At 37.2% G+C, this 25,288-nt stretch overlaps 3 protein-coding genes across 3 annotated transcripts in view; all 3 read left to right on the top strand.

Moving 5' to 3' along the window:
* LOC120340187 (pre-mRNA-splicing factor SPF27-like) overlaps positions 1-25,288 on the top strand; it is a 237,111-nt gene that overhangs the window by 64,268 nt on the left and 147,555 nt on the right. The gene's annotated exons all lie outside the window — the stretch shown is intronic.
* On the top strand, positions 22,909-23,402 carry LOC120340192 (prefoldin subunit 2-like). The gene has a single exon (XM_039408488.2). It carries the CDS (start codon positions 22,977-22,979, stop codon positions 23,400-23,402), a length of 426 nt encoding a protein of 141 aa, XP_039264422.2. The 5' UTR covers positions 22,909-22,976.
* On the top strand, positions 23,438-25,261 carry LOC120340179 (pyridine nucleotide-disulfide oxidoreductase domain-containing protein 1-like). Its single transcript, XM_039408470.2, has one exon. The coding sequence runs from the start codon at positions 23,438-23,440 to the stop codon at positions 24,890-24,892; it is 1,455 nt and encodes a 484-aa protein (XP_039264404.2). The 3' UTR covers positions 24,893-25,261.

Raw genomic sequence — 25,288 nt, 5'->3', positions numbered from 1 at the left:
TTATGTATTTTTCTCAACATTTGAGCACTAAAAATATCAAAAACGCATTTCAATAGACCTAAAACACCATCGTAGAAAATGCCAAAAGACGGACAACTCACCAGGCATCTAGGTAGTCGAGTTGTCTCTGGTGAGTTATCCGTGTAGTCGAGTTGTCCGCCTCCCAAATGGAGTAGTCTACAATGTACAAAATAAATGGCGTTCGACAGACACAACACTAAACAGCCTAACGCTTGCATTTGTGAATATAATAAACTAGTCCGGTGTAATATCATAAACACAAATCAAGTCGCGCAACATGAGTTTTTTTGGAACAAAAGGTCGCGCGACGCTTCAAGCTGCCCTCGCAAGACGAAACGTGCCAGCGCAAACAAGCGAGTGATACGGGAGAATGCAGCAGCCAATGGCGTGCGAGATAAAAAGTGAAGAAGCACCACTAATTCTCCCTTACAGTAATTAAGAGAAACAAGATACGGAATGGTCCGAAAGTGCCGCGTGCTCACATGACCCGCGCAAACGAGCGAGTGCGATAAGCGTGTAGAAATATAGCGATATTTGCGGCGTCGTGAAACCACAGAGAATGATAATAGAGAATTCACTCGCGGGTTCAAAGGTCGTTCCACATGAGTAAAGAGGTACGGAAGTAGGAAATGCGATGTTTTTCTCAGCGCGATCTATTTCAGCGTTGGCCGTTTGGTGTCAAGATGTCGCGGGTTCGTATCCAGCCAATCCATCAGTTCAGGGTCATGATTCGGTAGTTTGCTTTCAGAATTAATAAATATGTTTCTTTACTGTATACTATCAATATTGTATTGGCCTCTGCGATTGAAAACCACTGTATTTTACTCTATTTTTATTGGACTGCTATCTTACCATTTATTCTCATACTAAATCGATGCTAAAACCGTTATCTGTCTGAAATCAGCCACATAGCCTAATTAGTGAGAAAAAAAAGGAGTGTTGATTAATTAAAAGTCAAAAGCATTACCACGTTTAGATTGTCAATTTGCACAATCTCTGTAATTAATTATTTTTCACATACCCAGCCTAGCTCTAGTTTATTACTCAGTAACTTATAAGTTATCTTACTTACTGTTATTCATCTGTAATGGCTACATGGAATTGTTGAGTTCCTTTTTGAGGATTTCGATAAAATCGAAGAATTTCCTCATTCGAAAGCATCAACACAAGTAAAAAATAGAAGAACTCCGGAAGTTTCCGATGATCAAGTTATAAAATTGGTCAATAACGTAAGATCCGACTTAGAGCTAACATTTGAAGGCTTGAATATTATAAAAGCCCTCATGCAAGTCTTTGCCAGAGAGAAAGGAGCTGACCAAGTCATGCTAAAATTCTCTCAATGCTCACACCTCTCGCCAAAGATGTTCGCTGGGCATACGGAAAAAATTTTTACAGCGAAAGCCATGTTGGAAATAACCAACTACATTCTCAAGCCACTGGATGACAATGTAACATTTGCCACCCCGAAGAATTTATTTTGCGAACAGGTCGACAGTTATGAAAAAGGCATAATTGAGTACATTGCAGGATATACCCTGAAAAAGGGGTATATTAAATTTGCAGAATCAGCAAAAGCCCTGGACTCCCTCTGTGCAAAAAGGCCCTCCCATTCAACAATCCCATTACTGCAGTTCCCGGAGGGAAAGCTAAAGTATCCAACTCAAGCATACTTGTTACTATTAGAAGAGGCTTACCAAAAAGTAGCGCAGGAATGTGCTAAACAGCCACATCTTATAGACTTTGCAGGAATTGAAAATAAGTTAGAAGAGTCTCAAAACTTTGATACCAATGTCAATGACATGCTACCCTATTGCAATGGACAAAAAGAAAGTGTCAAGATAGCAAGATATGTAACGAGTTTATTTATAAGAGTGCTTTCACATGCATATGCAAGAAAGTTGTTTTACAAATTATTCAAAAAGAGGGCCCCGGGGTCTGGTGTCTGTTCTAGAGGTACTAGACCAGATTTGGCAAGAATCAGCAACAGTCATATTTTCAATTGATTTTTTTTAGTAACTGCTAAAATAAAAAGCTTGAGGTACTTGATTGAGTCTATTGTTTAATTATTGTGTGGGCCGGGTTATCTCAGTGTTTCTCTTATGTACCAAACAAAAAGCACCCAATTAAATTTGATTCGACTAAAATACACAAAGTCTCAAATACACCAGGCAATAAACTGCATCATCCACTTTAATCTTCTGCCATCCAAACTTGTTATTTGATTGCCATGCTATTATAAAACAGCACTAATAAGTTTCCGAGCAGGCTGTGAAGTCCAGTTAATTTAGACCATAATTCAAATTTGACGAAGAGTTCGAAACAGGCTACAACAAACCAAACTTTTACAAAAACTTTATTGAGTCTTACTGAATTTAATTATCTATTGAAAATACTCTAGTCAATTCAATGCTTAGTTTTTTAGAAAAATTTGAATGGAATATTACGATAAAAATTTGACTCTGATTAATTCAACCAAATTTTGCGCACAGCTACGATATAAAAAAATGTTGAACTTCCGACTCCAAAGCCTTGTGTGTATGGTCAAATGTTTCGAACAAAAGACCAATATTGATTTTACGGCAACAATCCACGATATTATAAGAGAAAAAGCATAATCTGCAAGTTCTAAATATCGTAAGTCATGATTGCAGCCGAAATTATGCTAATGTTCATTTTTTTGATGGCAATGGATGTTCACATATGTCTGTCCAGGCATTCGCTTTCCCATAGGTTGTATTACCACCTTTGACCTTCTTGATGATCTTTCTTTGCGAAATTTGGGTTATTCCATAGGATACTTGAGATATGTCTGGATTGCTTGATCTAGATCCAAGTTGTCTCTATGAATGTGATGCTGCGGATTAGATATATACATGGCTAGATAGATACCCATACAGTTCAGCCCCCCAAAAAATCTCACCAAATTTCCGAAGAAAGCTTCCAAAACATCCTGATTAAAGCAGTGCAAAGACACATATTCCAAACCATTTGCCAGAAGGTATTTGCACATCTCTATGAAATTGTGTGTGGTGAATTTCAGTCCCTCTAAGGTTGGGCGAGCCAGAAAACTCTTTTCATCTCCACCATGCTCATTCTATAATTGTTTTCAAGAATAAATAATGCATGAAAATAACAATAGCCAACCCCAAAATGACATCTCTTATTTCCAATGTTATGGCATAGTAATATAATATAATCTTCAAATGCTATGGTTGTAGATCTTTTTAGAGATTGTGATCATATTGAATAAAACCATACAAAAAATACAACTCACTTCCCACTCCAACAGTGAACCTATGAAGTCATTCTTCAACCAAGACAGTCTATCATCGTCGACGCATCGTATGGGGCAATTACAGGAACAGTTGACAATTTCATACCATCTGAATGGACGATACATGCATAACTGACACAAAAATAGGGAATTTTTTTTCTTTTAAAAATGACCGACTTACTTTGCAAACATCAAAACAAATTTGGCAGTTCCATTCGTCCCATTCATTGTTTTTAAACATTGGCCGACGTTCCAGCTCAGCACATCAGTTGCAAGATTGACTTTCATCTGAAAATAAAAAAGATTTTCCCAAATCACTCTGTATTAAAAAAAATTAGTTATTGAAAATCCTGTTACCACAGTCAAGGGCATTGGCAGCGAATCAAAAATTTTAGTTGAAATAAGTCCATTTCAGGGATTTCATCAGCGTGTCGTGCGGCCAAACCAACACAATTAGACTATTAGCTTACCTTACTATATGGTGTTAACTCTACATGTGATGGACTCAGTCTGGTACGGCCAAGGACCTGAACAGATTCCTGCATATAAAGATCTTTAATATGCCTCCACACAATGTCCTGGCCACCTCGGCGCATATGCTTCTTCCCACCAACTTTTGATGCATATAACGAGTTTCGAACAGTCTGAACAAATGAAAAAAAGACTGTTGAAAATTAACGCATCATGGTAAACATTATACAATGCCATTTGCCCATTTCTTTTATTACCTTGATCAAATGTGATGGATCAGAACATAGGTATATGTTCCTGTCAGAGTCGCATATATTAGGAGCAAACAATACACCATCACAAGGCAATTCCAAGTTGCCACTTAAAAGTTGGAAAAAGCGACGGTTGGTACTGTGACCATCTGCGATTACAGCAAGGATCTTTACGCTTCGGCTCTCACATTCAATTAAAAGTTCCCAAAACACCCGACAAAGCTTGGAGGCTGGGGAGTTACGGGTTGCATACCACGCCAAAGGAATCGACAGATCTCGCTTCACGGTTCTAACGTAGAATACTGAAGAAACATGTAGAACATTAATACTGCGTTACATAAAAAGTCTACCGTAGTAAAACCCCAGTAACAACTTACCTAAAATGTGTGAAGCAAGCTGGTCATTATTGCCATTCCTTGCCATTTCTTTGTCCACGAAACCAATCAATTTGCCGTTACGACAGACCAGATTTTCTCTAACTGTATCAGAGATTCATATATATGACAATGATGTAAGATTGTAAATAAAAATTAAAGTGAGCTTACCCTTCATCTCATCGAGAGCAACAAATCCAATCAATGAACCCTTGTCTTTGATGACTCTCTCCATTTCTTTCAATGCCAGTTTGTTAATCCCAGATTGTGGTGGAATGACATTTCTGCAAAAATAAAAAATAAATCAGCAATCGCGAGTCACTGACCAATGTATGATATAATAAGTAGACAGATAATAGACAAAATATTTTTTTTAAATAGACTGAAAGAAAACAACATGGCCAAATGGTTATCAAAGTTAATTTAAATTCACCATAGTACACCCCAACAATTGTCAGAAGCATTACATTTACCTGTAGCGATTCAAAGTGCTTGGGGAAGGGAGAGTCAGCACCTGACTTGTTCGCAGATGATCATAGGCAGAAGGCGATCTGCAATAGAGTTCCATAGCCCAACGAATCACATCTGGATGGTACCGACGTGAAGAGGGGTGAGCATTGGAGTTGGCAAGCTGCTGACCAAAAAACATTTGCTGCCAAGTATTCAAGATGGAACTTTCAGAAGCGAAAGTGGCCTGTGAAAATATTCACAAGTCAGTCATACAATTAATCTCTTGAGTCTAGTACATTAAAAATTATTTGATCGTGAAATAAAACAAAAAGTAAACATGACCTTGATCATATCATGCACAGTATCATCAACTTGCAACATGACCTGGCTTGGATGGTGTTCTTCCTCGTCATTTTTGAACTGTTCTGACATGCAGCTGCTGCACATTGGGCATCCAATTGACACATCCACTAAAAATATCCTGCAATCATATATATGCTCTCGAGACAGTCGAACAGCGATTTTTTACTAACATACCAATTGTGCTACATGATGTTGACCGATATATATTTTTGATATTAATCTTGTCACCTCCCCACGACAAAACTGGGTGAACCAATGTACTGCCATCCCGCCGATCAATACCGCAACACAACTCCAATTTGCCTAATTTGTCTTAAATGGATAACACAAATTTGAGTTACAGAATAAAACAAAGGTGAACTTGTCAAAAGAAAATGTATACCTAAAACAGAATTCAGAGTATCACATCTGTCAACTCCTAGCTTTGCAATCTCGACTTTCCAGCCAGAAAAATGAGCACTTTGCATTGCACCATCTTCTCCATACTCAACTCTTTTTTCATCATTGTGTAAAATTATTTCAGTTTGTTTTAGATTGATAAGTTGTTAGATACAATTTGGTATGTCATATGGCTCATGGGTATATTTGTGATTTGGTATTTGCAATTTATCTTAGCTATTTACTCTGTACAATCCTGTAGCCTCCTAGTATGAGTTTTAATATTCTGCCATCTAAAAATATTCCCTAACGACAAACTTGCGCTACAATGAAAAACTGCTGAACTTACAATTCATGCTGTCAAACTCAATTACTACTCAAATGACACAGCAACAAAATAATTGAAAACTAAAATGTTATCCTATTCTCTGCAAGTTGAAAACCAAACTATAATTGATAACTTCTGTTTAAAAACAACTACCTTATACTAGGCACGCAGTAATCATCCTTTCTCATCTCTGCAATAAATTTTCCTCGGTGCTCATACAAAGCCCACTTATCTGTATAAAAAGTTCAATCAAAATTTGCTAAACAAGCAAAAAAAATTTCTACAGATGCATACCTTTCATAGATTGCGACAAGTATGAAGTGGCACTGACCAAACTCCTAGTAGATCGATATCGAATTTTTTCCGGCAGTGGTTCACGCACAGCTGGGAGAGGTCTTGTTTTTTCCTGGTACACAGCTGAACTCCTGGGAATTTTTCTGCATGGAACTGCTCCGAGTCTTAAAGAGCTTTTTTTCCCATGCCAAAGTATATCGGTTCCCAGGAAATGGTCTTCACATATTGAGGCCCTAAATATAAAAAGGTAAAGTATATTGGTATAACAATATGAAGATGTCAAAAGCTAGCTATGGTCATTTTGTGCAAAATTTGAATTAAATGCAAAACAAATTAGATGGCTTGGTAGGCTTAGCAAATTATAACGATAAATATACGATAAGAAAAATTAACAAATATTCCGGGTTTCTGATAATCCACACAGCAGAATTTTTGAACGCAATTACTCAATTATACTATTATAGGCTGTATAAATTTGTTTATATGTTCAATATGCCTAGATAAGTACATTACGTTTCTTTGTGCAGCATAGCCTTGATGTTATCTCCTCTGCTACTGTCTCTCATCGCCAATAAAAAATTGGACAACCCCTCCCGGTGTTTCCTTTCCTGAGGAGTCTTTGCCAGATCGGGCCGAAGAACAGAAAATAGTGTTTTTACAGACTGTCCTGCTTTCCTAGACTTGACATAGGAGTAGCTGCATCCCGGCACTGCACAATGCGTTCCAGCTGGCATAGTAAAAAATATTTAAATCACTTAATATATATATATAACAATACTCACGTATCGATACCACAAATACTTGGTTTGCTTCTCCAAACTGTGTTCCCTCTTCACATAAGTTGAAATAAAGGATTCCTGTGCAAGTACGGCACCTACGATTAGAACTATATGTACCGGTAGATAGATTAGAGCTAAGTTGTCTACAATACTGTGGTACGGGCCTGAAAGCAAAATTACCGAAAATGAAATAGCAATATCTGAATAATATTATTGCTACTGCTGTCAGTTCAGCAGTTACCGTACCGGTGCCAGGTTATCGTACCGTGTTAGGTCAAGTTCACAGTCTGTGACATAAATATCGAAACGAAAGCTAGCGTGATTTTTATAGCTAATCTACTCATATATATATATATACGAAGCGTTACAAAATAACTTAAAAAAGCCCGCAGCTTGGGGCAACAAAAAACCTTCGGTCAAAATATTTGGCGGCAAAGTTAAGCGCTGAGAAGGTCATACCTCTTTACTCATGCGGAACTATGACGTCACACAGAGGTGGTATCTCTATGTTGACCCTCTATAGTGAAACTAACTCCACGTAGGAAGTTTATACGGCGACGGACTTGTCACAAAACGTTATATACCTTGTTGATAACCAAATTTTTAAGAGTCGATTCCAATGCGTCGGAATCGATTCTAGTCGATTCCACGAAGAATCGATTCGATAGTCGATTCCGCCATCCCTACTCATTGCACGGCAGGAATACCCAGACATTTCACAACAGGCTGTTCAGATTCTTCTGCCATTCTCCACAACTTACTTGTAACCGCCTTTTCGTCTTTATCACAGATAAAAACCAAATCAAGGTCACACCTGAAATCTGGTGAAGATGAACTACGAGTTAGCTTGGCCCCCATTACGCTGTGCATCAAGACAATATGTGCTAAAAAGCAAGAAAATATTACAAAGACTGTACAGTTGCGGTCATCGGCTAACAAGCCCACAAATCGAAATGTATTTGTCGAAGATATGTGAGAAGGAAATTTGCGAGATAGAATGTATAAAGAAATGAAGTGCTTCCAGCGAAAACTTTACTACCAAATGACACCGGATTGAAGGATTCTTTTACAAACGTGACATGTTAATCGAAACTAGGAAATATAAAGAGCGGATACAAACGAATGGATTGAAAATTTAGAAAATCGGAATAGTGAAATGCAGTCAAAAGACGACTGACTACCTGTTGAGACAGTTTATGGTTCATCCACCGAGTGTTACCGACTTGCAGAACCGGTATCATACATCTTGATGTAAATGGGAGTGTAATAAAACGAAGGGCTGACACGAAAGATTTGCAAGTCTACACACTTCTGATACGGAATGCAACCAAGGGCAAACTCGCTTTCCCAATTGCGACCTTCGTGACGAATGAGCATAACGTCACGCATATCGAATATTTTGAAAAAGATTCCTTTTTGACGCCTCCAAACATGTGGATTTCAATAAAAAAAAAACAGTCATGATGATAATAAGTGGCTCAGTTGCTCTCCGGATAGCAGTTTTAAAATATTTTTGTCATGAAACACGATTGAACCATTATCAAAGATGATATCGAATAGTTTCAGGCCACAAGAGAAAATGCCGAACGTACAATTATACATAACTGTTTAAGTCATTCAATTCATGCAACAAAAATTATCTGTTTCTGAAAATACCAACGCCATACGATTTTAGCGATGCATTGGGTAACTCTATGTTTTAAATGTGAAAGTATTCAGGAACTAAGCGAAGTAGTATTCAGTCTGTTGGTAGTTACAATTTGTAAGCAAATTTCACAGGTAGTAATAAAACATTTGTAGGGTTTGGCGACTGGGAATATATTCAACGAAAATCCAAAATAAAATGAAGATGTGATGGTAAACGTGATTTGAACTGAAGACGCTTTTTTTCCACTATTACAAAAATTTCCATGTTATTGACGATACTAAAGTATATATATAGGAAATTCAAGATTGTACAGAATTCGCAGTAACAAGGAAAAATTTCCTGAAGGCAACGTCTACTACTCAGAATTTTTTTTCGCGCATTGCTAATTAACATAGCCTACTCAGCCGTATACCATCTACATCTCAAACGTTGCTTGCCTGGTCAAATTTCGATGACGTAAATACAAAAAACTTGAAATATATATATATATAATGTTTGTTCCAAACCATTTCCAAAAATACCGAATCTTAAGCAATATTAGAACAACATTCAGGAGAGATGAAGCACACGTTTTTAAATATAAAAGGTTCTCTGATTTATATGCCTTTACTGAAATGTACGATCAGGAATCATTAATAACACAAAAGCAGTAGGCTATGCATATTCCAATATTCACGCTGGTGCGTTTAAAGTAGCGGAAGAGAATATGAAACAGAGCAAGACAATGAAATTTTCCGAGTCAATTTTCAAAAACAACGAAAATGTCGTGATAGAGGATTTTAGACAACACTTTCGGCAGTCAAAAAATAGTTTCGCCATTAAGTAACGCTCAGAGTTTGAGCAGTTATAAGGTACGCATACAATTTCATTAATCACCCTGCTCATACGTTCGAGAGCGGAATGACTCTGAAATTTCCTGATTTGATGTCAATTAACAAAGTACTGGAAGAACAAACACACCATTCCCTAAAAAAGGGTCTCGTACAAGAGGCCCGCCGGAACATTTAAGCGGCCCGCGACGAATTTTGGTTTTTCAAGCGATTAAAAGTTTAAGTGTCACTTATTTTTTTTCAAAAAGATAAAATTGACTCTAGGGTTACTGCAAAAAATCCTGAAACTACACTGTAAAAATTTTTGTAATTTTACAGTCATTTCTTTGTAAAAAATACGACCGTTTGGTAGTATTTTGGACGAGCAACTATTTATACGTATTTTTACATCGTCGTGTTGTAATTTCACCGCTTGTACGATGTTAAATTACATATATATACTGTTGCATAGTCATAAAACAAACATACGGTTGTTAAATATACAATGAAGTATACGTAACATACAAAAACGGCTGTACTGAAAACAACTATCTCGCGGTTATGTTAAAATAAGTCCACTTGGTAGTAATCAAAAGCATAGAGTTCAGAATACAGTCTTCCACATATTATCAGCAAAATGCATGCCAATGAAAAATACATTGGAGCGACGAATTTGGTCCCAAACCGATACGAATTTGGCTTCGCGTCATGAGACGCAAGTCATACAATGCTATACGTAAACCTGCGGCTCCGTATGTCATCGCGACATAGAATTAATAGCTTACGATAAAAAAATCTTAATATTGCACTTAATATTATATCGAGTGGACGGATATTTTATTTTAGGCATCATGTAAACTGGTGATTAAACTGACAGCACTCATTCTCAAACGAACAGGTCTACTTGCAGTCACGACTCCAACTACTGGTGAATCTAGTAGTTTTACGCTGTATCGCTATATCTTTCATAGGACCGAAGTATATGCAAATGTTTCTGTTGATATAATTTTTAATTGAGTGGCATATTTTTTCAATTTAACTATTTGCTTAATGCTCCTAAGTTAAATATCTCAGATCGCAACGTTATCGAAGCTGAATTTGATATCGACTAAGAAAAACAGAAAGCAATTGCTGGAAAAGATAATCTCAGCCTTAACTACAACAGCTCAACTGGCATATATTAGTGTATCAGCTGTAGCCGATCTCGTGTGCAAAACTTGTACCCGAAATTTAGAGCAAAAGTTTTGGAGAGGGACACTTCCCTTACTAGAAAACCTCGGTTACCATTCCTGAAACCCGGCAATTAGCGAAAAATTGGAATTCATGTCTTGCGTAACCGCCCATACATTTCGACCAATAAATTAGGGGTATAGGAAAAATTGAATGTCCAATATCTTCGGTGTTCTCATCTTAACAATCTCAAGAACCGCCTAAATAAGTAGTCTTGGCATGCTATTTTATCGCAATTTTTACGAGTTCAAACGGTCACAAAAATAGGGTTTGGAAGGGCATTTGAGCGACCAACAACAGTCCCTTCCATACGAATACAAAAGTGGCAACATGTGCTGGATTCGAGTAGATATTATCCAATAAATTGTAATCGAAGCAAAAATGTCGATGTAATGCATTTTACTGCCATATTGCAAACAAATATATAAATAGAAACACTTGAATGATCGATTTTTTGTTGTTGTGAAACTTTGAAACGAACGGTTCCACCGCGTAGTGTAAAAAATGCATTTCAACTCCTTCCTGCATCGACAAAGAAAAAAACGAACAACTAAAGTTTGTTTAACTTAAAACCAAAAACAGTGCGTTTATTACAAAATCAACATGCACCGAATGCGTTCTGGCATTCGTAACCACCGCTCGAGATGCTACTATGACAATCACAGAATGCACAGCTGGGCTTTCATAAGTTGCAACAATGGCATCGTGGAAACAAATTCTTTTAAAAAGCTTTTGTGAATTCAAGCAGTTCTATGAGTTAGGGTCAACTGCTCAGAATCTTTCAACAATCTTTTCTTGCAGTCAAATACAGTCAATTCGTTCAGCACCCTTCGTTGAGGAGGCGATAAAACTCAAAAATGCATTTGAAAAATTACTAAATCTTTTAAAATTCTTTATTGGAATATTGAGAATGTTTTCCATAACTTCGATAATGTAGCAGGTGTCACTTGAAACGCCAAACGTCGGATTACTCGGGTCACTTGTAGCAAAATCTTGTTCTAGTTCGCGGATGATGGCACTTTTTATTGTTTTAGTTATAAATCCTTCGGTGTCAAACAGCGGAAAGCTTGATGCTTATATCTGTCAGTAATTTGACCTTTGTTAGGACTATCTGCTTCAGATTTGTGAAAAGATGAATACTGCAAAACACCTATACTGTCTTCATTTGTTTCTTTTTGCACTGTTTCCAAAATATAAAAACAATGCTGCAATGCGAACGGCATTGTCAATATCACTATTCGTTGATGTATAATTTTGAATATCCTGAGCATTCGGTTATTTCTTTGCTGTAGCACTGCAACTCGGTACCGGTATATATATATATACCTAAAATAAAGGCATATTTGATGATTAATTTCCTCCATTATGTATTAATAATTATCAATTATTCTTTATTACTCTAACTGTTTCTAAAACTTCGAAATGGTTTTCTCTCTCGCCCGAATATTATTGATGTACCCATGCGTCATGTTGTTTTCTCTGCGCTCATCTGAGAATTACGTTAATAAGCTAAACTGACTGTAACTATATAATCAGTAATGAACACATCACAATAAAGTAGCTCGTCCAAAACAAAACCTCTCGCCTGTGCGATTCGCAAGCTTTGTCTCATGTAGGCATCTTCTTTCTTAATTGCTGCCTTGCCTTCAATTTCTGTACACCTTTCTCGGAGTAAAAGTAAGTTTTCAGGTTAGTACGATTAATGAGGACTTTTACTTTAAAGTCGAAGACTTTTAATAACATTCTCATATGTTGCTGTCTTTATGTCCTGCTTGAAGGATGCTTCCCACCCCAACCCTGAAACACTTCTTTCAAAATCTGCATCCCTTTCAACGATCGGACATAAATTAAATTAAAATCATTCCAAGATGGGATTTCATCGTGTGTGTTTTGTAGCATGAGTTACGCATATGATGGACAAATTTACTCTAGGTCAGGGGTGTCAAACTCGCGGCCCGCGGGCCGCATGCGGCCCCGAAAAACTTCCAATGCGGCCCTCGAACGCTTATCAACAATTGTAATATTTTTTTTTTATCTAAATGTAATACATTTTTTAAACCTACTAAAGTGAAATTGATTATTCACACAGAAAACGACAATTTCCTAGAACAAATTTTTTTGGTTTTTAATTTAATTCAATTATGAATACACCTCAAGCTAGCGAAAGAATACTTGAAAAAATAAAAAATTTAATGTGATTAAATGAAACGGAAATTACATGAAGAAGGTGGCATTTTTGAAGAAGAATGGGAGCTGCAATATTTCAGCATTTCTTAAAATTCTAAAGCACATTGTTAAATTTGTCACTTTTCCATCAGTACAATGAAAGAATACAATTTAACCTAAACAATATCAGAATAAGCTCAGCAATCAATATGACACGTTTAAAGATCAACTTCGAACAGAAAATTCTTATGTGTTTGTATATGATTATAAAAATACAACTATACATAGTTACTAAAAATCAACACCAATCATAACTCAAGCGGTCCTATGTCACGCAATGGTAGGATATGTCGCTCAATGTGGCGGGAAATGTCTGGTCCTAAATGCCAGTCATTTGTTTGTTTACTGATCTATATACATGAAATGATAAACGTAATATTTTTCATTCCTGAAATTGTTCAAACATTCTCAACGACCAAGATAAACCGATGATCATGTGACCTCGTTAATTAGAGTTGGTACTGTAAAATCATTTCAGCCTGATATTAGTAATCTGGTGGCACAAAAGAGATGCCAAACGTCAGGACATATGTAATAGTAAATTGCAATATTAGTGAAATGCAAAAATTAATATGTAAATGGCATTTGGAATTTAAGAAATAACAAAACCTCATTCGGCTGTTTAATTGCATCACAATGTATGTCACAAACTACACCTATCTAACAATATGCTTCAAGTATACATTATCAAAATATATCAAAAACTATTTACGGCCCTTTGCGCAATTCTCGGCCCGCGAAAACCCACGAGTTTGACACCCCTGCTCTAGGTTATAACTTTCAGTCGCTTGCTCTCAACGTCATCCCCAATCAATGATTCATCCCATACGCGTTTACATTCATTTCCAGTTCCTACCGTCATTTAAGTAGAAGTCTCCCGGCAGATTATACATTTTGATTCATCTACTACAGGAGTCGGCAGTCCTTTATCGCTCGTGGGTCAAAAATAGGGGTTGCAAGTCTTGGCGGGCTGCACATATTTTTAGAAAGTTAAAACAGAACTGATGGATGATGAAACATTATTTTTTCCAACATATAAGAATCTTAAACAGCGGGTGAAGACTGCGACAACTCGTGAACTCAACTCAGTCGTCTTATTAAAAAAAATACAAATGACATTTAACGTGGCACTTGATCATCACGCTTGATAGCTTTTCGAATTCAGGCGACACACCAAATGGGAATCACTAATCCGAGTTCTCAGATTGTTCGTTGTAATGTTTCTTTTCGAAAATCATTCGCACTTCATATGTCCTATCAAATTTGGATAGAAATTTCCTTCGAGAAGATACTTTTTATAAAAATTAAGCAGTGATACATGTTCCGAATAGAATATGGATTTTATTTCCTCATTGCATTGCACCTCAAGAAGCTCTGATCGAATATTTTCTACGCCATTGAAGCTTCAACTTTTCTGCGTGTTGCCATTTGCCTAATTATTATTGAATTGTGGGCTTCGTTGAACGAGTAGCTGTTCACTAAATTGTTAGGATATAATATGATTTAATCTACACATGTCTCACAACAAATTATGTCACGTAAAGAATATAATCAACTCCTCAAGCGTGGATTAATTCATCGTCGAAACCGCCGTTTTGTTTTTATAATTCAGTGAAGTGTCGCGGGCCGGATAATTTCACTCCGTGGGCCGGATCTTTCGTATAGATTGCCGGCCCCTGATCTACTAGAACGGTCTGGTCAACAGATTCACGGGGTTCCACGGGGTTTTCTCTAACTGCTGTCGGAAAACAATTGTCAGAAAATGTGCATATATATCACACATTTAAATGTTATTGCGTTGGGAATGGGTAAGAAAAACAATAAAGAACAATCCAAGCCTTCTAATGATGACTCGGACTCTTTCGTATTCTACCAGAGCGACGCAGTTGAGGGCTTTCCGAATTTTCAATAGGGGTTTCCAAATTTCCATTCAAAGTAGAATTCAATTCATCTCGAAATCAATGCTGATTCTTTCAAGCGGACGAGTTGCTCTAATTAGTTCATGCTTGAAATTGCCTTTAAAATATCGCGGATGACTGAACACTTTTTGAGCATTCGGCGAATTTGGCGGTGTGTCCAAGACTGGTACACGGATAAACTTTTCCAATTGTTGAGCCATCACGCTTTGCAGTGGTAGAATCAAAACTTTGTTTTTGAGTTAATAAAATTGCAGTGAAAACATTTGAGGAAAACTCATTTAGACTGTTTTTATCAACTTAAAGATTACTACTATACTAAAACAAAAAAAAGAACGAGCTACAAGATGTAGCAACCTTGACGCACGCTAACCAAATAAAACCCAAGCTTTAAATAATTGGGATACCAAATAAACAATTGGGACGAAATAGCATGCCAAGGCTAATAATTTGTGCAATGTGCAAGATTGTTATAGAGAAAAAGTACGAAGATAATGAACATTCAATTTCTCCTATACCCCTAATTTATTGGTCGAAATGTATGGGCGGACGCAAATATAAATTCCAATTTCTCGCTAAATGCCGGGTTTCAGGAAGGGTAACCAAGGTTTTCTAGTAAGGGAAGTGACCCTCTTCAAAACTCTTGCTCTAAATTTCGGGTACAAGTTTTGCACACGAGATCGGCCACAGCGGATGCATTAATATTAAGAAAATTCAAAAACGGAATGTAAATATTTAAAAAAGTTGCTTGTTCATGAAAGGATCTAACAAAGATACGGAGTGTCATATATGAAAGATTTCTCTAAAGTGGATGAGGACTCACTGAAACAATATGAATTATCCCGCTTTACTTCGCCCTTATCTACTCACAATTCAATCATCTTCAGAAACCACACGGAACTAGACTGCATATCTAAAAAAAACTTGAAATATCACAGTTTATATAGATCGGGTTGTGGTTGTTGTTCAATGCAATTATCCAAGGCATCAATAGCGAACAATCATCGGAAACCTTGCCCAAACTCCTTCTTCTACCTTTAGCCAGTAGTGGGATTTAGCCGGTTCGCACCGGTTCTATAGAACCGTCTCACGGAATTTTATGAGATCAGCGAATCGGTTAGTTTTACTGGTTATAACTGGTTACTTATAGTTTTACTGTTTGTAACAGAACCGGCTGAAAAATATGACTTTTTTGATGGAACCGACTGACAAAAAATTTGAATCTTCCCACTGCCTTCAAATATGGACACAAATGTTGCACATCGGTACCAGTACGACACACTGAATAGCTGTGTATGTAAATGGTATAAAAAATCATCTAAAACGATGCTTATGCTGCCAAAATAAACAAGCAGACGCGGTCCAAATTAAATGGTCGAAAGGTCCGGATTAGGACCGCCAATTGAGTAGCCCTGTCCTAGGGTTCGACGAAGGTTATTCAATGGTTATTCCGAGTGTTTTGATATTCAAATTTACCTCAAAATGATTGCTAGTATGATACGACGTTAAGATTTGTGTACGAAAGGTAAATCAGGAAGCTCGTGAGATCAAATGGAATCAAACAAAGGATTACAGAATTTGCAAATTTTAGACTGTGAGACTAGAAACGAACAATTGGGATGCAAATATGGGAGACATTTCAACCAATCTGCACGCAAGCCTGCACGCAAGCCTGAAAATAAGTTCAAACAAATTTAAGCTTTGAGTGCTCGAATTATAAATGGGACCGATTATACAAAAATATGAACCGAATATACAAAAGTTCAAATGCCTGATCGTAATATTTGAGAACTGACAATCGAGATATACCTTTTTTTGTTTGGACCTTATGAATACAGTCGATTTAATGACAATCAATAAATAGTTTTCATTTTTGAGCAAGAAACGCGGCATATGTTTGCACATTTCCAGTTGGAAATTATTTTTTCGATATTCTAGAACAAATTTATCTGATATGGGCATACTGGCGGTTGGGGATATATTAGCTATCGTCAGTCACAGTAAAGCAAAAACAGCATCCGAGGCTTACACACACACACAGCAAACAATGGATGCACAAAGAAATGACAACTCTAATATCATGAAGTTTCCAACACCGAGAATTCCGCGGATAGAAATAAACATGACACGACCTCAATTTCAAAACAGACTGGGAAAAGTTCAAAAAAATATCAAACATGCTGGTGAACAATACAGCTCCCAGTTATACAGCATGTGTGACGAAGCATTTCAAACGAGCATGATCAACACAGTTACTGTGAATTTTTCATTAAAACACAATTCCTATCATCGCACCACGTTTGAGAACAATTTATTAGAGGTGTCCATAGCACAAGCCTTCAGACTGAACTGCTTGCCAAAGCCAACCAATTCAAGACTTCGGTAGACGTTATCAAACATTTAAAAGCCTTTCGCATCGCATAAAAATCGCATAAGGGCACAAACTTACAACAAACACTGACGAATCGCAGACCATGCGCAGGTTGTGGAAGTCAATCTTAGGAATTTTCAAGTTCAAGGAACCGTTCCACAAAATGTCCTGATTGGGGAAAAACTTGTACTAACTGCAAACAACTCAATCACTTTTCTCAAGTTTGCAGACTGATAAACCAGCCGCTGAAAAATCGACCACAATCTCAAGATAATGCTCTATTATCTCATGTACGTTATAACAAAAAACATCACAGCTTCACTACAGGACAACATGCTGGAATGAATGAACTTCAAGCAACATTACATCCATTTCCTCAGAATCGCAACTCGAAACGATGCATAATAAAAATATTCCCAGATAGCGCGGCAAACATTTGCTTAACTGTCCCAAAGCATTTGCAGAGCATGCGAATCGAAAAAATCTGTTGCTCAGATCCTATGAGATAGTCCCAGCAATTGGAGAAGACCGTGCTGGATACTGTAGGTGTGGAGGTAGATGAATATCACGACGTGGAACTGGATGAGAATAGTCACCATTTAACGATTTTCACAACCGGATGTGGAAAATACTTGTACAAACGAATGTCCCAAGGATTCATTGTAGCTGGAGATGCACACCCTACATAAGACGCTATGAAAAGTGAAAGTCCCTCCCAGTTTGGTGTATGCCAACTCAAGGTAAATCACGCCAACAGAAAGTCGATAGTTACCAACTAGGCTTGCACGTGATTGACAAAAATCAATTCCGTAATTACGGCCAAATCGATTACGTAATGACCCCGTAATTGCGATATTTTTTTCACACATTTAAACCTATCATAACAACAAATTTAATCCACTTCTATTCCGAATGGGACATCGAAGTTTGGTTTTCATATTCCCGGCAGTACTACACGCCGGCGACAGATGTTAAAGACAAATATCAAGGAGTGAATTCAAAATAAAATTATACTGATTTTTATCTTTTGTATTAGCTTTGATTTTCCTTTATCAACTTTATCACCAAATTTTATGCGATCAATTTTATCATTACCAAGACTGGTAATATATTTATGAAACGATAGTTGACTTTTTTAAATCGTATTAACGTATACAACGACTTTCGTATTAAATAAAAATTCCGGGTTGCTAATTTATTAATCAACTACAAGCGTATTTTCTCGTTGGATTATACTTTCGCTTGCCTCGCGACGAAGACTTGTTATTTCACCGTTTTTTACAAATCCGACTTTACTACTTAGTTAGCATTTTATAATAATTATTGATGCCGACTTATTGACGATATTCCGATTTCCATGCTTCAATTTACATTAAATCATTTCGCGGCCTAAATGTTATAACATTATTTGCGATAAATTTAGATCAAATATTAATTATTTGCGCATAATTTAAAATACCGTACTTATATGACATGCCTTCTCCGAAAATACAAAGTTATATCGCAAAACAATGCATTTTGTGACATTTATTTTGCACTCATGAAAATATTAATTTATTTTTCTAACTGAAGTCGACAATCCTATTTGCCAAGATTGACACAAGTTTGGTCGAGTGCCGGTGGTATTCGAGTCGACGATAAATCAATAAAGTTGCCACATTTGGTAAAGACAGGTAATCATAATTGGCCGACATATTGCGAGGCATTGTGAAAAACATATTGAGCAATGCCAAGTCCGGACAGATATATAACGATAAAATCGGTAACAGAACATCAAGATTTTGTAATAGAAAATGGATCTGGCGCAGAATAAACACGGGAAATCGCGCCGTATTGTTGTTTCTTTGCCGTCTCAATCGCTTTACCGATGCCGAAAAGACTAAATTGCGTTGGTTCATTACGCAATTGCTCTTCCGTCTTTATATTGCTGTTTGATAAGCGCGACAATGATTATCACGGCATTTACAAATAGACCATGTTTTATAGGTTGATCTCTTACATTCTTTAGTCATTTCACCCGAAGAAGTTGAAACCAGGTGTGTTGGCGTCCATCGATCTCAACACAATTATATCCCTTATCTACGGTTAATATGTACATTGGCCATGCTAGATAAGTTGATAATAGGTTAGTAAATGACGCGTTATGCCTTCCCCATCTGCGTAACAAGAGAGAGAAAAACGGCTGCGAATACCGAACGAACTCTAACTTCTTCTACTTAAACTTTTAATTTTTTACAATCGACGGAATTGACTGCTTTGAAGTAAGCTAGCTCGTTTCAATCGCGAAAGCGCTCGACCAATAATTACGACTTTACGTAATTCGTAACTCGAAATAATTCCGTAAATTACGTACAAGCCTATTACCCACAAAAGCTTTAGCAGGACAGTATCTCCCCAGGGGATAAAAATATGTAAATCCTATCCTTGCAGCACGCACTAATGTTTATCTCGGGTTGCCAAAACCTTATTGTGTCCATTGACCACAAACTTATTGGGAAATTTTGACTTGAATAGCATTAAAAACCTTGAATACAAAACTCCACTCACACAATCCCACTGCCCTAGAAATATCAGATACATGTATATTCCCAAATACAGTGATGGACATAGCACGCAATGACCCATCAACGGAGTAACAACAACATTGTAAAACTGTTTTTTCGTGGAATACAACAATTCTTCTTTAACTCAAATAAATATGACGATGCGCTTGTGACTCTTGATCACATTAGAAGCCATGGAAATTCAGACAAAAGCGACAACATGGGATAGGATAGGATTTACATATTTATCCCGGGGGAGAGGAAAGCCGATAAGACGGCTTATGCATATGGCGAACCACGGCCTCTCGTCCGGTTACCATTCCAAGTCGGGTATGGGATTAGTTTTTACTGTATTGTTTGTTTTCGGAAGCATGGACTTGGTGGTGGAGGAAGCCGTAACCGACCAGCGGTTACGTGAACCACCCAACGACGGCGTGGAGTCCAGCAATCCTCTCGCACATAACCATCCCTGCATGGGATTCGAACCTGCGAACCCACGCAGGGTAATTAGAGGTGCGGTGGCGCGCGTATTCCTAACGCTTAGCCCGTTGAGCCACACCGCCGCGCCACCGCTGCTTATTAAAACAATTGAGGATGAATTTCCATTCCTCACACTGCCTCATTCTTTCGCAAGACCATACTGCGGCCACTGTAGAAACTTTCGATTTGGATGCTAAATATGGATCAAATACGCTCCATCTCAAGAGCCAATAATACCAAGCCCGGCGCGACAGTACCCTTTCCAGCACATATGCTCTGACTGCTTTTCCGTTGTAGACGGATTCAGAGGTTGGTATAGTATTTTCTTTTACACACCACACCACGATCAATCCCTAAAGAGCTCATCAACGTGGATTATTCGCATGCTCTTGAGCAGAACTCAGATGGTGGACCCCAGTTCACCTCTTCTGAATTTCAGAATTTTTTAACTGACTTGGAAATAAAGCATCGAAAGTTTTCAGCATTTTACCCACAATCTAACAGACGAACAGAGTCAAAACTGCCAAGCGGATTACAGTATTCGAATATGAGACAGCGCGGGCAATCCTAAATACAGGAACCCTATAGTCTTTCGTGACCCCTCATCATGTACGTTTTTTTTTCAATATGTATTATTTCATTATTATTTTCTTGCCTTTATACACATTTAAATCAATTCGTACTTTGATTCTTTCATGATGAAAAATAAAATCTGAGTTTGTCCTAAAGTATTTTAGTTTACGAAGGAAAGTGCACTTTGTTTTACACTGGACCACGGTTGATATGAAATTCGGGAATTCAAGTTTGACATTCGGCTGGCGTGACAATGGTGTCCGTTGTGCCTGAAAGACCGTGGTCCTCCATATATTTAAGCCGTCTTAGCGGCTCTCCTTCGCGGATAAATGTGTACGGGTATGACGTGCGTTGTCGTTCTTATTAAATTTGTGTCATACCGCCTTAATTAGTTACCGGTATAAGGTCTAATTACCGCCTGTTACCGGTACCGTACTTTTATTGATTTATAATATTTAAAATAATATTTCTTTGTATCAAATCGAATTAGTCCTCATTAGCAACAGCCCGAAAGTTTATTACATTCGCGTATTTTTGTGTGTGTTCATTTTTGGCCCAAGCCTTGTTTAACAAGATTTGTGTTTTCTGGTGAGCGGGCACATGATACTCGTTATGTTTTTCAACTTTTAAAGGTTTTGCTCGTTCTCCAGAATTCTCCATTTTTAATTTTTTTCGAAATAAACTATCTATCTAAAATAATTTCGTTAGTTTTGGCTTCTATCTGCAGATCTGGTGAGTGAAGCAGGTCTAGCCCACCCATATTATATATACGCTTTGGTCTATAGGGCCTATAGCCCACCTCTTCATGCATCCAACTTTGCAATTGTGATTGGGCAATTTAGCATTACTGCATTAGGTGATTCCAATTATAACCAATTTGGCGATATCTTCTGAGGAATATTTTTTCTATCCAAAGTACCCTAACTCCTTTTGACTAGTTCGGTATCCACTTCGGCAATCCTCATAAAATTATTAATTTGGTGTGGCAAAAGATTTTATTTTTTTATTTGTTTGTATATTTTTCTTCTTACTGAGTAATTGATTTTATGTCTCGCTTTTTTCACTCCCGACCTTATCATGTCTCGATGTTCGTGTGTGTGTGTGCGTTGATTAATTCTAATACTTTTGGGTGAGCGAACAAGTACCGGTACTACTTCTTTTATCAATACCTCCCCAACTGAAATATGTACAGATGTACGCTTTAAAACTTGCTTTAGGTTTCATTCAGGCGCAGCGGTGTGACTCAACGGGCTAAGCGTTAGGAATACACTCGCCACCGCACCTCTAATTACTCTGCATGGGTTCGCAGGTTCGAATCCCATGCCAGCATGCAGCATGCAGGGATGGTTATGTGCGAGAGGATTGCTGGACTCCTCGCCGTCGTTGGGTGGTTCACGTAACCGCTGGTCGGTTACGGCTTCCTCCACCACCAAGTCCATGCTTCCGAAAACAAACAATACAGTAAATCTAATCCCATACCCGACTTGGAATGGTAACCGGACGAGAGGCCGTGGTTCGCCATATGGATAAGCTGTCTTATCGGCTTTCCTCTCCCCAGGGATAAATATGTAAATCCTCCTCCTCCTCCTCCATTTGCTTTCCCGACCCTATAATCAGTTTTATTTATTTTGTTTTTATCAATTGCTTTATCGTCTATTGCTGATTATGGAGTTGAAATATACTTATACTTATTTTTTTTCACTAGGTATTTCTGTATTTCAACGCGTATGCTTATGACCGTATGCTGCTATGAGTAGTTGGGAGTGACTGCTGCCTTTATTGCAGCTAAATTAAACATTTGATCGGGAGAATAGTCCATTCAAGGGTCTCGCAAAGTAAAGACGTACCGTACGTAACTGCTTAAACAATAACGCCAAACAAAATCGTGATGTCTGGATGTGAAAATACGAACCTAATTTTCATTTTTTTAAAAATAAAGTATGTCTTGCGCGAACACAATGTCCATCTACTATGTGACATACTGCTGTACTGGTAGCTGCGGGTTTGATATGAACTAAACACACTAAAAATTCACAGCACATTTTTATTTGACGTCATTTAAACTCAAACAGTGGATGCCAGGATGTTATAAACATGCATTTAATTTCTGAATTTATTTATTTAATTCAACTTACTATTTAATGTTTTTTATTTATAAGATTTCTATAAAAGTATTAATCAATTGCAAAATAATATTATGAGTGGTAAGCCAAAAACACCCGCTTATCAAGAAATTTTAGAAGGTTTCAACAAATTGAGACAAGAACAACGAGGAATTGCTTTGAAACTCGCTGAATTGGAAGCAGATGTTGCTGAGCATTCTATAGTATTAGATGCTCTTGAGAAAGTTGACAAAGACCGAAAGTGTTACAGGTTGATTGGAGGGGTTTTGGTTGAAAGAACTGTCGGTGAAGTAGTTCCTGCTCTCCAGCAAAATAAATCTCAAATATCTCAGTTAACAGAAGTTTTTAATAAAAAATTGTCTGAAAAGGGGAAGGAACTTAACGATTTCAAAGAAAAACACAATATTAAAGTACAAAATCCATCTGGAGTGGAAGAGCCAACAGAAGCTGGAAAGACTTCTGCCAAAACTTCAGGTGTTCTCGTAGCAAATAACTCTTAATTAAACAATTATTTTCTGTATTGTGTCTAGTCACAATGAGTTGTGAAATGTCTCCATATGTTGTCATAGGAGGCGGCATAGCTGGCGTTTCATGTGCACAAAGTCTTAAAGTAATTTCATCTAACAAACAAACAAAAGTAGTGTTATTATCATCAAGTTCCGTTGTTAAATCAGTGACAAATATAAATAGAATCACACAAAACATTGAAGATTTTGATGTTACAGAAACCAAAATAACTGAACTCAATGATTCATCCCTTGGTATAGAAGCAAAATGTTGTGATGTGGTCAAAATAAATCCAGAAAAACAAGTGGTAATAACATCAACTGGTGAAGAAATATTTTATTCCAAACTATGTGTTTGTACAGGAGCAAAACCAAGTTTGATCAATAACCAATGCCCTCATGTCATTGGAATTCGTGATACCCAAACTGTTAATGAATTGGAATCACTTGTCGCCAAGTCTAAAAAAATAGTCGTTGTTGGAAATGGTGGGATTGCAATGGAGCTTGTTTATAGCTTGGAAAATATTGATGTTGTTTGGGTTATTAAAGATACATCGATCGGCAAAACATTTTTTGACGGTGGTGCTGCTGAGTTTTTGCTATCTAGTCTTGATCAACCTAAAGATAGATCAGATACTTTAGTCGAACCTGATAAAAGAAGATCAAAATACACAGTTTTTAATCTGTCAAATAACTCATCTACTTCTGCGCCCGTGTTAGGTGGCAGTGCCCTTGGTCCTGACTGGCATCAACAGACTTCTCTCACAGGTAGCTCATCAAAAAATATCACGTTCGAGTACGGATGTACAGTGCAAGAAATTCTTTATGGTGGAAGTTTGGTTGGTTCAGATGGTCAATTTCCAGTTGAAGTAATATTATCGAATGGAAAACATATCGAATGTGATTTTGTTGTTAGTGCAACTGGAGTTTCACCTAATATTCATTTGTTTAATAACATGCCGAGTTGCACTATCAATTTGGATGGCGGAGTAGAAGTTGACTCCAACATGCGAGTGACTGGTGTGAAAAATATTTATGCCGCAGGCGATGTGTGCAGTTGTTCTTGGCAAAAATCACCTCACTGGTTGCAGATGCGTTTGTGGACACAAGCTAGACAGATGGGTATATTTGCAGCGCATTGTATGGTTTCACATTCAGAAACAGGCACTGATCCCATTCTAGATTTTTGTTTTGAGGTCTTCACTCATGTGACAAAATTCTTTGGTTACAAAATTGTACTTCTTGGAAAATACAATTGCCAAAATCTTGATCTTGATAAAACACAGTTGGTCGTTCGCGTAACACCCGGGCTTGAATATATCAAAGTTGTATTATTCGAAGGACGAATGTATGGAGCTGTACTTGTTGGAGAAACGGATTTGGAGGAAACATTTGAAAATCTCATTTTAAATGGAATGGATTTATCTCACTATGGCGAAAACTTACTGCATCCTAATGTAGATTTGGACGATTATTTTGATTAAAATATTGTTTTTTGCTGTATACGTCTTTGTTAAAACAGCTGCTTTTGTTAACCCTTGTACCTTTCATTTAGCTGACTGGATATATGTACAGAAACTTGCTAATAGTTCGAATGAGTAACCATCACCAATTAATAGTTTTCTCAACATTAAATATTTTGTATTGCATGCTTAGCTCATCAGATCAATATCAATTTTTTTGTAGATTTGTCCCTTGTTCATTAGCATTTTAATTTGAAATATCCGATCTGATTATTTGATTTTATTTATGGTCTCTCAAATAATCGAATCATTTTCGATAAACTATTAGATTTAGGTAGCAGTAGTGATTCATTTTGAATTCAAATTTTGCACTGTTCTACTTTTATTTCAGCTAAAGGTATATTAACATGGTATGAC

The sequence above is a fragment of the Styela clava genome, chromosome 9 (genome assembly GCF_964204865.1).
Source record: "Styela clava chromosome 9, kaStyClav1.hap1.2, whole genome shotgun sequence".
NCBI lineage: Eukaryota > Metazoa > Chordata > Ascidiacea > Stolidobranchia > Styelidae > Styela > Styela clava.
Note: the sequence above shows the minus strand (reverse complement) of the source record. Positions and strands in the feature narration are given on the sequence as shown.